The following is a 17717-nucleotide window of genomic DNA, read 5'->3' on the forward strand; positions in this document are numbered from 1 at the left end:
AATTTCATTTCTAATAAATAAATTACGTTATAAAGTAAATAAATATTATTATACATAAATTATTAGTAAATATAATTATGACTAATATTTGTAATTCCTTTTTTACGTGCATGTAAATTTAAATAATAAATTGTGTGACAATTTAGTATAATTTGAATCATAAAAATTAATTAATTCGTATATTTTATAAAAAATATAAAATATTTATTATGATAACTTGTATTACAAAACTTAATATATAATAAAAAAATAATTTTAATTTTATAATAACGTGAAGTAAAAATAAATTTAATTTTATAATAATAACTAAAAATAAAATAATATTTAATGCATATTTAATGACGATTTTGTCCCTATGTTGGTTTCTTTAAATTTACTGCGCTACTTTTCCGTTTAACACCTTTTTGGTTTCACCTTCATCCCGGTGTTCTTGGTATTGCTATCCTTTTCCGTAAAAAGTTTTTGAAGATTTGGTGGTCCCGTGAAGTAGTTGTTCCGTATTTGAAGATTTGGTGGTCCCGTGAAGTAGCTGTTCCGTGAAGCTTAAATATTGGTGGTCCCGTTTGTATATTAGTCGTTGTTGTTCCTATTTCGTCGGAGGTACGCATTTATCGGTTTTTTTTGCGTTTTCTGGGTAGATTTTTAGAGAAGATGAACAGTAAAATGGTAAAAACTTTTTCCGGAAGAACATTGAACTACCAGAGGAAGTTGTTCCGAAAGAACAGTTGTGAAATTCTGGAACAACTTATTCCGGAAGAAGTTGTTCCGGAATCAGAACTATGAATTTCCGGAAGTACTTCTTCTGGAAGTTGATGTGGCAACTTTCGGAAGAAATTTCCGAAACAACTTCTTCCGAAATTTCAGTGTTGTTCTTCCGGAAGTTAATATGTGCAATTCTGGAAGAAGTGGTTCCGAAAGTTTCTTCCAGAACAACTTCTTTTGGAAGTTGACAGATCAACTTTCGGAAGAACTTCTTCCGAAATGTTAGTTTTTAATTTTTTTTTAATTTTGTTTTAATATATATATATATGAATATTATAATTTATAATATCTGTATTTTAAATTGTGGATAATTGGTTTAATTAGGTATAATGATTTTGGTATAATATTAAATGATTTAGGTAAAATAATTGTATTTTGTTGTAGTAGAAAAATGTTTTATTAGTTGTTTATTATAGTGTTAAGTTTAGTTTAAGTAAATAATGTAGTTATAAATTTTGAATGTATTTGTATTAGTTGTTAATATGTTTGTTAGTTAATATGTAGTCAATTTTTGGATGTGGTTATATGATAATTTGAATGTACTTGTGTATGATGCATATGTCCTTAAGATGGACGAAGATCAATGGACGTATGACTATACGATGTCACAAGAAGTTCATATGGATTGTGATTATGATAATGAAGAAGAATGTGGTGTGAATGAACCACATGTTGATTGTTCAAATGCTTTTAATACGTCTCAGGTAATCATGTTAATTAGTTTGAGTCATTTGGTTGAATTGATGTTTTGTATAAAAATTAAAATGTTGGGGTTGCGTTGTAGGTATTTGGTACTCGAGATGATGTTTTGCAGTGGGCTCGAACAATTGCCATGAAAATGGATTTGTTGTAGTGATTATGAGGTCTGACACAAATATCGATAGTAGAGAAAGAAGTTCATTTGTCTTAATTGGGTGTGAAAGGAGTGGTATGTACAAGTGTAGGAATAAAGAATTCGTTAGAAAAGACACTGGGAGTAGGAAATGTGGTTGTCCCTTCAGGCTTCGTGGGAAACCAGTGCATGGAGGGGAAGGTTGGATGGTGAAGTTGATATGTGGGATTCACAATCATGAATTGGTCAAGTCCTTAGTTGGACATCCATACGCTGGGCGATTGACTAAGGATGAAAAGAAAATTATTGCTGATATGACAAAGTCGATGGTGAAACCAAAAAACATCTTGCTAACGTTGAAGGAACACAATGCCAATAGTTGCACCACGATAAAGCAAATTTACAATGCAAGAAGTGCATATCGTTCTTCAATAAAAGGAGCTGATACCGAAATGCAACATCTGATGAAGCTTCTCGAACGTGATCAATACATTCATTTGCATAGATTGAAGGATGAAGTTGTGGTGCGTGATCTATTTTGGTGTCACTCAAATGTAGTAAAGTTATGCAATGCATGTCATCTGGTGTTTTTTATAGACAGTACCTACACAACAAACAGGTACAGACTCCCACTACTTGACTTTGTTGGGGTGACACCAACGATGATGACATTCTCTGCTGGGTTTGCATATATGGAGGTTGAGCTTGTTAATAATATTGTATGGGCTTTGGAATGATTTCGAAGTCTATTTTTAAGAAACGATCGCCTCCCTGTTGTTATTGTCACTGACAGAGACCTAGCACTAATGAATGCAGTGAAAACTATGTTCCCAGAGTGTACAAATTTGTTGTGCAGGTTTCATATCGATAAGAATGTGAAGGCGAAGTGCAAATCTTTAATCGGTCAAAAAAATGCCTGGGACTATGTAATGGATAACTGGGGTACTTTGGTTGATTGTCCGTCTAAACACCAGTTCGCTGAGTCACTTCAGAAGTTTCAAATTGCTTGTTCGCCTTGGCCGATGTTCGTGTTGGACCTTGTGGCCTCAATAATCTTAAGAGGGATAGGCTTAGAATGCAGAAAAAGTAACAACAATCAATTTAACAATGTTCTTTAAACATGCAAGACACAATTGATTGCAACAAAATAAATAAGATAAGGGAAAAGAGAATGCAAACACAGTTTTATACTGGTTCAGCCACACCCTTGTGCCTACATCTAGTACTCAAGCAAGCCACTTGAGTTTTCCACTATCTTTGTAAAATCCATTACAAAGTCTGAACCACACAGGGACAACCCATCCCTTGTGTTCAGATGCTTTACAACAAGAGACTCACAGTCTCTTAACCAATCTCATTGAATAAGAAGAATGGAAGAAGAATTCTCTCTTCAAGAGAAGAATATTACAATGAAGATCATGTAAGAATCCTTATAGATTTTGCAAGTGTTTGGTCAAGGATTTCTTTTGAGAGAGCATTTGACAATGAAGTTCTTTTGGAATCTCTCTCATTGTCTTTTGAGAGGATAAGACATTTAGGACCAGCAAAACTCTCTCTATCTTTTGAGAGGATAAAACATTTTGGCCAAGCAAAAAACTCTCTCGATCTTTTGAGAGGATAAAAAATTTTGATCAAAAAAACTCTCTCTTTAATTTGTGCCCAAGTCACCTATTTATAGGCCTTTGATGGTCATTCACAAATGCAATGAAAAGATGTGACTGTTGGCAGATTTTCTGAAAACTCTCCACTGGTAATCGATTACAATGTTTGTGTAATCGATTACACAATTATAATTTGAAGGGTTATGACTTTTGAATTTGAATTTCCAAAGTTCCGTTGCTGGTAATCGATTACAGACATATGGTAATCGATTACATGTTGAAAATTCAAATTCAAAATCTTTTTCAACAGCTATTTCTCAACCATGTCTTCTGGTAATCGATTACCAGAGTCTTGCATGTCTTGAAAGCACTTTGTTTTAAGGCAAGACTTGGTCTTTAGTGAATCTTGAAACAAGGCTTTGTTTGTTGAAGCAATCTTGAATTATTCTTGAAGCAAATGCTTATCATTTGAAGCAGCCTTGTTAGATTCTTCTTTGACATCATCAAAATCATGTATACATACATTCACAGTTCGTTGACTATGTTAACGACAAATGGATTATCCCCCACAAGAAAAAATTTATTACAACATGGACGAATAAGGTCATGCACCTAGGCAACACAACAACAAACAGGTATTAAGAACTGATTTTATTTGTTAGTAAGGATTATTAATAAATGGTATTTAATTGTTGTATATTTTTCATGTTTGTTGTGTATTTTAAATGTAGGGTTGAATCAGCTTATTGGGCTCTAAAAAGAGTACTACAAAATAGCCTTGGAGACCTGTGTAGTGTTTGGGATGCCATGAACAACATGATCACGCTGCAACACGTTGAAATTAAAGCATCCTTTGAAACCAGTACGCATGTGGTTGAGCATGTATTTAAAAAAACCTTATACAAGAGGCTTCTTGGGATGGTTTCAAGGGACGCTTTAAATGAGATTGCTTCTGAGGTTGACCGTCTATGTTATCTCGGCAACAATCCCTCTTCCTGTGGTTGTGTGATGAGAAGCACGCACGGTCTTCCTTGTGCATGTGAGCTTTCTAGGTATACTGCTGGCAGCATCCCAGTGGAGTCAGTCCATATTTTCTGGAGGAGACTTTGCTTTTCAGACCAAGGGTTATGTGAGGCGGAAGTCAGCATCAAGGAAGAGATTGAGACCATATCTAAAAGGTTTGAGGAACTTGATGTGTCTGGCAAAGTAACTCTGAAGAGTAAACTTCGAGAAATTGCATACCCTGATCATAACTCTATGTGCCCTCCTCCGTCAAAGGTCAACACTAAAGGTGCACCGAAGAAACCGATGAAAAGAAGTCAAAGATCCACAAAGCGTGATCCGTCTTACTGGGAGTATGTTGATGCTTTTCATTCTGTTCAAAGCAGCAACTCTTCAGTCAAACGTAGTGCATCATGTTCTGAACCGCCTCAGCCAACAACGATCATCCCGATGTTTGATCAATTTTCGCCATTCATTCAAGGTTTCATTCGTGACGTTGTGGATGTGAAAGCGGACGGTAACTGTGGATATCGGTCCATTGCCACTTTATTAGGTATGGGGGAAGATTCATGGCCGTTAGTGCGTAACGAATTGATTAAAGAACTTGGCAAGTGGTCGCATGAGTACATGAACCTCTTCGGTGGCACAGAGAGATTTGAACAATTAAAGCTGTCCCTACTTGTTGATGGGTTTTCCAAGGTATGTTTTTAGGTTATTTTTTTAATAAAAAACTTTAAATTACTTACATGTGTATGTTTGCTTGATTCAGGTTAGTGTGGACAAGTGGATGGATATAACGGAGATGGGATATGTGATTGCATCATGGTATAACGTAATCCTTGTATCGTTGTCCCGACAACAAAGCATGAAGTTTTTTCCTCTTAGAAGTCAACCACCACCTGATTCTTCTGGGCATCGCATGATATGTGTCAGTCACGTATTTGGAAATCATTTTGTTCAGGTACATTGCATATAGTTAGTATAACAATTATGCAATGACTTGCCTGGTTCATTTGAGTCGGTCACCGCATGATATAATCTTTGTTCATGTACAACAAGTTTATTTGAAAGGCCATTATCCCTTACCTCCTCCAACGTTGTTGTGGTCAAGCAATTGTTATTCTCAGGCAAAGCAGTGGACAACTCCATATATTAGTAGAATGCAGCAATACATAAGCTTGATGTCATTCAAAAGACACTATTTCAACCTAAATGAAGACTAAACATGCATTGTTTATGTAATTGTATTCATTATGCAATATAATTTGTTGTAAGCCATTAATAACCAATTAATATTATTAAGTACTCGTTTCATTAAGCAAAAAAATAATTGGTCCAACAAAAATCATTTACGCGTGTACGTTACATCATTGTCATAATTGACAACACATAATGACATGCATACGTATTAAAGTTTGAGCGCGACACCACATTGACTGACTTGACTACACATTCTGAAGGAAACATAAACACGAAACATGTTCACGCGTGTCTATTTTTTTGTAAAAAAAGTGAAGCAATCTGTCGGTGACAACCAAGTATATATATGAGACACGACTAATAAATCACACATTATCTTGCTTTCACATAATCTCCCAATTGATACACAAAGTATGTCATTTTTAGCATAAACTAGCAGTCAGACGATTGTCAACTCAAGGTTGGGTTTCATTTTTCCACATGGATCGATTATTCACAATGATACTGGGGTTTACTTCCAAACTTCGACTCCGGTGCCCATTCAAGTACCAAACAACTGTGATTTTGCAAGCCGAAAAATCAGAATACACAATACCCTTCAGCTATCCGACAAACAATTTTTGGATGAAATTCACTACCGAAAACCATTCACCCATACAGGTAACCAAATTCGCTTTCAGTGTATGAAATTGATAAATGATGATGATGTCAACACAATGTTAATGTGTAATGATCAATTTTCGTGTGTTGGTCCGATTGAGTTATTATGCACCATTGGAAGAACACCAGATGGAGTAATAAACTTATTTCAACTCACTATGCCCCATACTCATGACACGATCCTGTATTACAACGGGAAATGGAACATGCCACTGCAGAACAAATTTGTTGGATGCGCGTTCATAGGAAAAAATCCTAAGAAATTTCAAATTCCTTCAACATGTACCATCGATGAACTAAAGGATTTAATAAAGCAAGTTGCACCTAAAGGGATTTCCCCTCTTGGAATTCACGAATCACCAACGGTAAGACGATTGTTTTTTCGCCAACCAGGTCGCTTTGAGTATTCATATAAGCTTATAAAATATGAAATTAATGAGCTGAAGACCAATGAAGAACTGCTGAAGGTGTTAATACAATCTAACTACTGGAAAAAATATGGACCAATAGAAATTTTAGTTGTCTTTACTAAATATGTTGTGAAATTCGAAGACGAGGTGACTGCGACATCGCTAAACGACTGAATGCAATGTTTGTTTTTTTGCTTTTTTGTTGATGTAACCTTTACCTGTTTACGGCGTGTTTAAATCCCATAATAAAGTTTAATATGTTATTTCAATGGTCCAAAGATAATTTATTTTAATTGTTTGACCTTCAGACCTTACACATACTTAGAAGGGTCCGATTCCTATTTTTTTGGATTTTCTGCCTCTTTTTTTAGGTGTTATTTGATCGAACCAGAGAACGACAATAATTTTTTTGGGTTTTTTGACGTCCAAACATGAGAAATAGCGCCCCTCCAATGTCTTACGCCACTCGCACACCCTTCAAAAAAAAAACCCCCAAACATGGGTACTTAAACATGTAAAAAGGGTCCGATTCCTATTTTTTTGGATTTTCTGTCTCTTTTTTTAGGTGTTATTTGATGGAACCAGGGAACGGCAATAATTTTTTTGGGTTGTTTGACGTCCAAACATGAGAAATAGCGCCCCTCCAATGTCTTACGCCACTCACACACCCTTCGAAAAAAACCCAAAACATGGGTACTTAAACATGTAAAAATGGTCTGATTCCTATTTTTTTGGATTTTCTGCCTCTTTTTTTAGGTATTATTTGATGGAACCAGGGAACAACAATAATTTTTTTGGGTTCCTTGACGTCCAAAAATGAGAAATAGCGCCCCTCCAATGTCTTATGCCACTCGCACACCCTCCAAAAAAAACTCCAAACATGGGTACTTAAACATAAAAAAAGGGTCTGATTTCTATTTTTTTGGATTTTCTGTCTCTTTTTTTAGGTGTTATTTGATGGAACCAGGGAACGACAATAATTTTTTTGGGTTTTTTGACGTCCAAACATGAGAAATAGCGCCCCTCCAATGTCTTACGCCACTCGCACACCCTTAAAAAAAAAAACCCCAAACATGGGTACTTAAACATGTAAAAAGGGTCCGATTCCTATTTTTTTGGTGTTATTTGATGGAACCAGGGAACGGAAATAATGTTTTTGGGTCCTTTGACGTCCAAACATGAGAAATAGCACCCCTCCAATGTCTTACGCCACTCGCACACCCTTAAAAAAAACCCAAAACATGGGTACTTAAAACATGTAAAAATGGTCTGATTCCTATTTTTTTGGATTTTCTGCCTCTTTTTTTAGGTGTTATTTGATGGAACCAGGGAACAACAATAATTTTTTTGGGTTCCTTGACGTCCAAAAATGAGAAATAGCGCCCCTCCAATGTCTTACGCCAGTCGCACACCCTCCAAAAAAAACCCCAAACATGGGTACTTAAACATAAAAAAAGGGTCTGATTTCTATTTTTTCTGCCTCTTTTAAAAAAAATAATTTTAATGTCATTCTTACGAACGAAAATCATGATTTTAGCTTCACTGTTTTTATAAAAAATTCAAAATAGTCCAAAACTTCGCTTAAGGACCAGGATTGGAATCGGAATCGATGCGTCAGTTAATATCATAAAATAATAAATTGTGCAAAACAAGTCAACTATATTAAACTAAAATGTGTAACAAATACAAAAAATTATGTCAACTACAAAACAAAACATAAAAACAATAATCAATGCTCTGTACGCCGTCTCTGTCGAGCCTTGACACTTCCATCTGCATTGGCACCCCCTTTGGCGATCGTGAGGCAATCCTGCATAATATCATGTAACTCTGTGCCTGCAATGACCATCCTAAGGCTAAGCACACGCTCCAACCTCTCTGCGATCGCCTCATAGCCGTCGTAATCATCCTGTGACAGTCATTAAAAACATTTATTATAAAATTTAAAATAAATAACAACTCATCAAACATTAAACGCACAAATAATCTTACCATTGCATGTGGAGGGGGGTCAAATGCCACTGGAACCTGTGGGATGGGCGGCTGCATGTACTCCTCATGGTCTGCGGTAGGTGCATGTTTGGGCTGGTCACCTGCCTGGGTCAGTATCATGAATGGGTGAGATATCCGAAAAAACCACTCCATGTAATCCGCAGATACCTGCTCAGGCACTACACAAAGCTCACCCACAGCTAGTACGTGGTCCGCGAAATGCATCCACCTGTCATCTATATCATCATATGACAATGAAGCGCTAACAGGCGACGAAGGGATGCTCTGAATGTAACCAAACTGCCGTAGCACCCTCTCCAATCGAGCTGTGACCACCATAGGACCCCATCTCAGCTGACCCTGGAATGATGAAATCAGCTCAAAGCCCCTAACCCCTCGATGCTCATTGTAAGGCAACCAGCACACATATGTGACTGTCAAAGCATCACAACATGCCCAATATGGTGCTCCTGTAATTCCCTTCATATGCGCCTTCGACGTCAACTACCGGTAAGCATGTGGGGACGTCTGCTGGTATGCATCATCTGTGACACACTGATGCACACTAGGAAAGTGCTTATAGATCCAACAATACAAAAAAAATGAGGTTAACATAACATAAAAACATGTTTAAATCATAATCCAACGTAACATATTTAAAAACACAAAATTTACCTGTAATAAAGTCAGGTACCCCGTAATCTGTCGTGTAGTGGTCCTAGAAGCTTCATCTAACTGGTCATACATATGAACCAGCGCGGTAACTCCCCAGGCATAACCACCACTCTGACCCAGGTTGCGAAAAGCCTCTAGGTGCACCACATGAACATATGTTGCACTCTTGTTAGCAAAAAAAGTGCAACCAACCAAGTGCAGCAGATAAGCACGAGCTGCCACAATCCACCACCGGGCCTCACATCTCATCTCATAGATGTCTCGAACCCATCCCAGCCGTACGTATGCCCCACGTGATCGTGCTGTCTCGGCTCTAGCCTCCTCAACAGACACCTTAAGCAACTCGGTCAACAAAAATATCGCCTCGTCCACAGAAAGAGCATGAAAGCTATAGAACGCGCCACTGATAGACAAATGGAGGAGTGGCGACACATCATCCAGTGTGATCGTCAACTCTACTACTGGAAGGTGGAAGGAGTTGATCTCGCTGTGCCACCTCTCCACAAATGCGGATATAAGTCCAGGATCGCCGGTTACAACTGAACACCCGATCAATGGACTTAATCTTGTGGCACCAACCAATCCTTCAATCTCAGACACTGGTCTCCCAATTAATGTCACCTTCCTCCCGTGCGACACCAACTTCAACTCAGGACGTTCCTGATTTGAAGTACAAATTATAAAATTATAAAAAAAATTAATGACAAGCAAATCAACAATGACAAATAATTAACAAATTAAAATACCTGTCCACTCCAAATGGCATGTGCAACATGGTCCGCAAATGATGTCAGCACTGATGGGTCACGTGGCCCACCTGGAAATCCCTCAGCATCATCAGCATGTGACCCCTCAGCACCATGTACGTCTGCAGTCATCTCATGTGTAACATCCCATTTTTTTCGTAAATTAAATTTTAGAGAATAATGATGTTTTATAATTAAATAAATAAAGAAAAATAGTTATAATAAAATAATGGTTTGAAAGAAAATAAAAAGAGTATTTTATTATTAATTTGATGAAGAATAAAATAGAGTTTCTTTTTTTATAAAATAATAAAAATAAATAAATAGAGTAAATAATAGGTCGTGAATACCCCTAGCTATAAATAGCAACATGCTAGGTCAGTTTTCAGACTCACTCCTCAGTCTTCTCTGCCTATCAATTTTGTTTTTTTCTCTCTTCTCCCAAAACCCTCTCTTTTTCCCGCAGGCCACTAAACTTGTCTCAGAAGAATGATGATCCTGGACTCATTCGCCGTTGGATCGTCGTTAAATTTAAACATCATGTTCGCAACACAATTCTGAGAATTCTCACCGTTGGGAATTTTGATATTATGATTGAGCTGAGAGAAATATCCTTCGCATTGAAGCCTTTTTCTTTCCCGCAGAAACCTAGAGCTGTCTTGGTAAAACTACGATCTCGGTTTTGTTAACCGTTGGAATGTCGTGAAATTTGGATATGTTGTTCTAAATTCAAGTGCGCACGCTTTGACCGTTGGGATTTGCGAGATAATGTTCGTGGAGGGAGAAAAAGGAATCACATGAAGATAGTCCAAATGAAGGCTTCAATCCCTTCTCCGTTTCTCTGACTTTTGGAAATTCTATCGGAGCAGTCGGAGGAAAAACTGGAGGAATTTTAGGGAACCGCTAGAGATGCCGCTATCGCTATCGAAAGACACGTGAGTCCGCTTAGAGGTAAGGGATGAGTTATTCACAATTGGGGATTAGTGATAACATGTGTAGGGATCCTTAGAGTATCAATTGGAATGAGTTTTTGGATGTTTCCATCATTTCTTATTCTATCCTTATAATTATAAGTGTGAATTATATATGTTTGACAAACCAATTGTTGTGAAATTGATATGCTGTTGTGTCGAGTGTGAACCCTATAAATCGAGCATTTTTCTAATTAACATGAATTGATGAAATAAAGTAAGGAGAAATTTAGAGTGAGATATTGATTTTGTATTTTCTTTTCTTGCTTTTTAGGTTTTTTTATATAATTTAAAAATTAATATCATAATTGAAATTGACCAAAGTGTTCATATAAGTATTTAGAATTTGTGCATTGAAAGCTTACTTTGAAATTTGTGATCCAATATGATGTATGCTAGTTTATATATATAGAAGTAGTTATATATTTATTTATATTAATAATTTAGGTAAATAATATTGTAGAGTTGTTATAGTATGATTCAAAAAATTATTAAGTGTTGGAGTTTGAGAATATTATGGTTAAATTTGATGAACATGTGTATGTTGTACCTTATGAATATCATTAGGGATGTTATGAGATGGTTGATGTGATGTTATGAGATGTTAAAGTGTGGGCATGATATTTGATTGTGAATAAGTGGATGTGTTTAACACTTGATGTTACATTAATTATATTGTGAGCTATGAATTATACGATAACCCGACCAATGTTTATGCGTAGTGTTAAAGAGAAAGTGTAGGTTCCTAGTTAGGAACCAGTGTTAAATTGTAGCGCAATGTGTTAAACGTGTTTGAAACATGACTGTGAGGTCGTGGTATTGTGTAATTCATGAGCAGTGTTTATAAATGGAATATGTGATAAATTGTGGAATAACATGTTGCTTTGAGATTATAATATTGTTATTGAGATTGAGTATAAGTGTAAAGTTGAACATGTGTTAATTTGTGAGATACGTGTAAACATGTGATGGTGGATTGTGATACCATGAGATGTGAAATTGTGAATGAGTTTTAGTTGTGGATAAGTGTGTAGTTAACACTTGATGTGAAATTACTTGTGTTGTAAGCTATGAATTGTACAATAACTCGACCAGTGTTATCTTGAGAAAAACGTTGATGCGCAATGTTAAAGAGAAAATGTAAGTTTCCTATTTAGGAACCAGTGTTAAATCATAGCGCAATTGTGTTGAACGTGTTTAAAACACGAGTGTGAGGTCGTGGGTATTGTATAATTCATGAGCAGTGTCTGTATGCAAAATTATTTTAGGGGTTGGACCTGAATCAGGAGGGAGAGGCCCTGACGGACTCTTCGGAGTGTAGGCCTTGAGGGTCACTGAGTTTGAGTGCTCCTTTAAACCTATGCTGATCCCATATGGTTGGAGCATTCTGGCAAAACATCGTGACCCTGATTGGTCTCCCTATGATCTTACTTAGTAAGAGTGACCTGACAAACCTATTGTGTGGTGTGTCTTGTTATGTACTCCTAAGCGCCACAGGGTGATTTTTCACTGACATGGTACCACATTGCATATAGGATTGAGTCTTAGCATAATTGTTGCATACGCTTGCTAATTGTTTATTATGAAGGTAATGTGTTATTATATCTTGATCGGAGTGTGGGATTCTTGTGTAATGTGATTGATGATTGAAAAGTGAATTTTGAATGACAAAGTGGTGAAATTACATGAGTTATGTTTAAGCAAGTGGTATCTCATTTATATAATATGTATATTTAATTGTCTTGTTTCTCTATTAGTTAGGAATGTGATAACTCACTCCTTGTGTGTTGTTATGTTTGGATCCTGTGATGATCTTGAACTTGTGTTCGGGGAGCAGATAAATAGGTGGATGACTATGAAGAACCTCATGTTAGAGGACACGGGAACACAACGCTCTGATAGGATGTGACATTAGGATATAAGTTCTATATTAATTGTATGAAGTTTATACAACCTTGTTTGAGTCAAGATTACTTTATTATTTATTTGGACAAGTTTGAATATGATGTAGAAGAAAATGAATGTGAGCCTTTTTTCCCTTTGAAAGACTTGTTTTGGAAAAAAAAATGTTTTAAAAATACTTTTTGAATTACTCCGTTCCTTACATGACTAAGGATGTCCCTGATATGGCTGAGGGACACCTACCTCGAAGGAAAATCACATCTGATCCAACGAGAAGAAGCAGCCGGGCTCGCGGAGAAGAAGAGGCACGAGGCTCGTGGGGAAGAAGAAAAGAAGCTGCACGAAGAAGAATGAAAGTGGTTCTTTCGGAGGAGGAGCAACTTTTTAAATTTTTAAATGAAGGACAAAATGGTCCATTCAATAAATTGCTGGGTGCACCAGCAATATTGCTGGGTGCACCTAGCATGTCCCCAGGATAAATTACGGTAATGGTATTTTTAAAAAATTTATCAAAATGGATAAATTGTAGTTTAATATACGATTTTTTTAAAATTATTATATAAAGAAATCATATATCAAAGTATAATTTTACTTTTAATTTATTTTAAAAAAAGTTTGTAAGCACTGAAATCATATGCAAAAATAGGATTTCAGTTTTTTTCTGATTGAAATCGTATGCAGGGGCACGATTTCAGTTTTTTTTATTTTTTTTTCTGATTGAAATCATATGCAAAGGCACGATTTCTAATTTTTTTTCTTTTTAAAAAACTGAAATCCTTAATTTTTATTATTATATTTTTATAATCTTATATATTTTTATCACTATTTAAAACTTATTTTATGAAGTAAATATATAATATAAATTTTATGTTTAATGTATATTTTTTTATATAAATTATGATTTCATAAAATGAAAATATTTTATTATTTTTTTAATATTTATATATGTGATTTAACCACAGTACCTTTTTGCTTATGTTAAGATATTCTTATTATTTATGATAATAGTATTTTTTATTTATATTTAACTTTATTTAATCAGGTAAAAAAATTAAAGAATTAAATTATATAGTAAAGATAAATAATTAAATAAAATGATAGTGTTTTCTATTTTTTAAAATATTTATGTATGTAATTTATTAACATTATTATTTTATCTATATTATAATAAATAAAATAAATATCTTAATATAGATAAAAAAAATATATTATCACTAAATCACAAGTATTATTTTAAAAGAAAAATATAATATAAAAAAATTATATAAATATACATGTTGTAACTTATGTGAAATTAGAATTTAAGCTTATATATTATATTTTAAAAGATAATATGTAAGATTATAAAATATAATAAATTAAAAAATAATAAAATTTGAATTTTGAACTATTTTCACATAAAACTTTTATTAATACTATATTTTGCACCAAATTTTTAGTGGTAAAAGAGTGTGCTTCTTACTTCAAAGATCATGGTTCTAGTCCTTAAGCATTTTTTTAAGTTCTTATTTTTTAAGAAAATATTGGTCAAATTTCTAGTTTCAATGTTTAAAATTTAACGATCAACAGTTAAAATGAGATTAAGATAGTGTATTTTGAATTACAGGAGGACTCGAATAGTGAATTAAAAATCAGGAAAACCGATTTAGTGTAGTAGACAAAATAAGGGAACAAATTTTGCAATTAAGTCTTTTTAAAATATACCAATTATAGTAATTTTCAAACAAAAAATACCCATTGTGGTGGAAGAACCACTATTGGCACTACCAACTTTTGAATTTTGGGATGAAAAGATATAATTGTCCCTAATGCAATTTCCCCACCCCACCTAAGGATGTAATTAAACTACTAATATAGAAACCCTAATATAAGCACACCTCATTCTCAAAAAAGTAATCATTGTTTAACTTGAGGTAAGATGTTGTTTTGAAGTTTATCGTCTTTTTATTTATTTTAAGGTAATACATTGTTTTATGAATGGTACAGTGAGTTTATATTTATGATTTTTATTTATTTATCGTATGAATAGTATAATATTCTATGAATATTTATTTTTAAAAATATTCTTAATAACAATTTATTTTGATATTTTATTATTCATCTATATTCAAAGTTAATATGTTTCTATTTTGATTTTTAAAAGTACTTTTAAATTAAATAATTTCTCTAAAAATGTATGAAAATATAGAAAAATTAAATTAATAACAATTTATTAAATTTTGTAAAAGATATATAACCTAGAGCTAAGGATTAATTCCATAACAAACTATTTTTGTTCGCTCACAAAAATGAAATGGTTTTCATAAATGTATCTCATTCTAGAAAAAATATCATCTATCAAAAGTAAACCATATTTGATATGATCTCATTTAATGTAAATTGTACTTAAGAGTTTGTGCTCTTATGAAACAGTTAAAAATATAAAATTTTAATTGTTATTTGAACTCGCAATGCCAAAGAATGTATGATATTCACTAGTTTTGTGATGTCAATGGACAATTTCTCAATTCTCACTGCATGTGATCAATGTTATTGATCATATCAGCAAAATCATGTTTGTCCAATATTTTTAATACATTAGATGTTATTGTTGAGCCTCCAAATATTTCAATCTCCTTTTCAACAAAGTTGTCTAAGCATTTCACATATTTTTTTCACCATTCATACATATTTATCCACAATATTACAGGATGGTTTATAAACTAAGTGGTAAAAGGTTCTGTTAAGTCAAAAGACATTTGTGTCTTAAGACGAATCAGGATCATAAATTATTTTTATTACATGTAAATAAATACAAAGATTAAAAGTTGTATTTTATGCGCTATCAAGACATGTTTTACATGCATTTGATGTTTCAGATGATAGTAAGATAAAATCAATACTTGATACGACATTAAAGATGGTATTTAAGACTTCATTTAATACTATGTGTCTGAGATCTATTTTGCAGAGACATTCTCCTAGGATCTATCAAATCCTACGAAGAATAAATGAAGTCAAACTCTGAAATTCCTCAATTGGCATCAAAAAAAGAGTTTTGATGCACAAACCTACTCTGATGCAAAAGGAAATGGTTTCCTATTGTTGTGATAAACACTCCAGCGATGAAGAGTGGTTTTCTCAACATGAAAAAGTATGTGCATTTAATGTCCCGACAACCACATTCTTCAAACACAAGTTTAAGAGAGGAAATATGTTTGTTTAGAGACAACAAATACTTGATTGAAGGATGCCTATAAATACTAGAAGCTTTGAAAACATGAAGAACGAATTGAAAGAGCTCATTATTAAACTCTTTTTGTATAAGTTCTTTGTGTAAATTTTTGTAAAATTTAGAAAAATTCTCAAAACACTTTGATTATCTTGAGAGAAAAGACTAAGTGTTGAAAGTGTATATCTGTCTGTAAGACTATCAAGTTTAGTCATTGTGCAATCAAACAAAAACATCTTCTAATTTATGTTAGAGCCCATAGTGACTTGGTAGGATAAAGAATATTGGTTGTAACAAGCTTGGTGTATAGCTTGATTCAAGGAGCCAAAAGTGACAGTGATAGATACTTATAACTTGTTGAAGTTAGTGGAACTTGGTGTGTTGCCAAGAGTTAGACGTAGTCTCGGTGGTTGAGACGAACTAGTATAAATTTCTTGTGCCTTATTCTATTTATTTTCTCTTCTGCTCTTTAAACTAACTCAAGGTCTGAATTGGATCTTTGCTTTCGAAAAACTTTGTTTTATAAGATCTGAAACTATCGTATGATTTGCCTTGCAAAGATCTGATATCTGTTTGCTTAGTTTTTTTTATCATACGATAACTTTATTATTTTCGAAAAAGGTTTTAAGTTTAGTAAAATTCACAATTCAACCTCATTTCTTGTGATATTTGCATTTACATGCTCATTTTACCATTTGCATCAATCCTTTTTAGAAATGTTTTTTTTATTGCAAAGACTACAATATAAAGGAACAAATGTTTTTACATTTAAAACCTTCATTAAAAAAATGATCTTTGGTGTATATTAGACTTAGCAGGTAGTCATTCTTAGAGGTTCCTTCTTCATGACTTATTTCTATGTGAGTTCTTTAATGCCTATATTTATTCGAGTTGTTGACTTGTTGCACATGCCTTTCAAGCATTAATTAAAAATGTATTCTTCCTATGCTTTAAGGTTATTCAACTCATCTTTTGTAATTTTTCACTCGAGCGCGTGTCGTAATGAGTCAATATTGTAAGAAAAAAATTGAGGAAGTTTAAATTTTACTAGGATACTAAATCAAATGCCTAGATGCATCTCTCATGCACTTATCCGGCCAAATCAAGGTATGCATGGCTGCTAGATAAGTTTGGTCGCATGGTTAAGGGAAGTTGGAATTGGATTTGGAAGGGTTCACTGCTGTAGAACGTCAAGTTCTTTATTTTGCAGCTTGGGCATGATGCCCTACCAAGTAAAGCCTTCATGGTGAGAAGGCATATTGCGGTGACGTCTACAAGTCCGATTTGTGGGGCGGATATTAAGGATCTTCATCATATTTTTTTGTGAGTGTCAGAATGTTTTGCATGTGTGGAGGCTATTGTGCATCAATATTGCTACTCTGAGGAGGAATCATACCAATTGGTTATCCAGGGTTCACTCTCAAGTTCAGCAGTTGGGCCGCATTACTATTGTGCATCAATATTTTTTGTGCTGGATCAGCCTTCGTATGGTGTGGAGTAAGGTAGTTGGAGGCAATAACTGTGGGTCTAGTACATCCAAGCGAATGGAAATCAAATTACCATCCATTCTAATGGTAGTTGTGTGGTTGATTCTGGTCGTGCTGGTTTTGGTGGCTTGCTTAGGTACTCTAATGGTTGTTGGATTCAAGGATTCTATGGGCGTTTGGGTGATGTTGATATCTTAAAAGCCGAGTTCATGGGTCTTCTTCAGGGGCCCAAAATAGCTTGGGACATGCACTACTCCAATATAATT

The 17717-nt window shown here is 34.3% G+C and overlaps 2 protein-coding genes across 2 annotated transcripts; both read right to left on the bottom strand.

The window, feature by feature from the left end:
* Positions 1-8196: 8196 nt before the first annotated feature.
* LOC114411125 lies at positions 8197-8945 on the bottom strand. The gene is made up of 2 exons (XM_028374882.1): positions 8460-8945; positions 8197-8376 (listed from the first exon to the last, which is right to left on the bottom strand). Exons 1-2 carry the CDS (start codon positions 8943-8945, stop codon positions 8197-8199), a joined length of 666 nt encoding a protein of 221 aa, XP_028230683.1.
* Positions 8946-8963: 18 nt separating this feature from the next.
* LOC114411126 (protein MAIN-LIKE 1-like) lies at positions 8964-9383 on the bottom strand. The gene is made up of 2 exons (XM_028374883.1): positions 9135-9383; positions 8964-9014 (listed from the first exon to the last, which is right to left on the bottom strand). The coding sequence occupies exons 1-2, from the start codon at positions 9381-9383 to the stop codon at positions 8964-8966; spliced, it is 300 nt and encodes a 99-aa protein (XP_028230684.1).
* Positions 9384-17717: the final 8334 nt, after the last annotated feature.

This window comes from Glycine soja, chromosome 5, assembly GCF_004193775.1.
Source record: "Glycine soja cultivar W05 chromosome 5, ASM419377v2, whole genome shotgun sequence".
NCBI classification, from domain to species: Eukaryota; Viridiplantae; Streptophyta; class Magnoliopsida; order Fabales; family Fabaceae; genus Glycine; species Glycine soja.

What these genes read in the sequence shown, in the direction of transcription:
- LOC114411125 (XM_028374882.1), bottom strand. Translation starts at nt 8,945, where the DNA reads ATGAAGGGAATTACAGGAGCACCATATTGGGCATGTTGTGATGCTTTG. An exon ending in ACCCCCCTCCACATGCAATG is followed by an intron (nt 8,377 to 8,459) that starts GTAAGATTATTT and finishes TGACTGTCACAG; the next exon opens with GATGATTACGACGGCTATGA.
- LOC114411126 (XM_028374883.1), bottom strand. Translation starts at nt 9,383, where the DNA reads ATGAGATGTGAGGCCCGGTGGTGGATTGTGGCAGCTCGTGCTTATCTG. An exon ending in GGTACCTGACTTTATTACAG is followed by an intron (nt 9,015 to 9,134) that starts GTAAATTTTGTG and finishes AGTGTGCATCAG; the next exon opens with TGTGTCACAGATGATGCATA.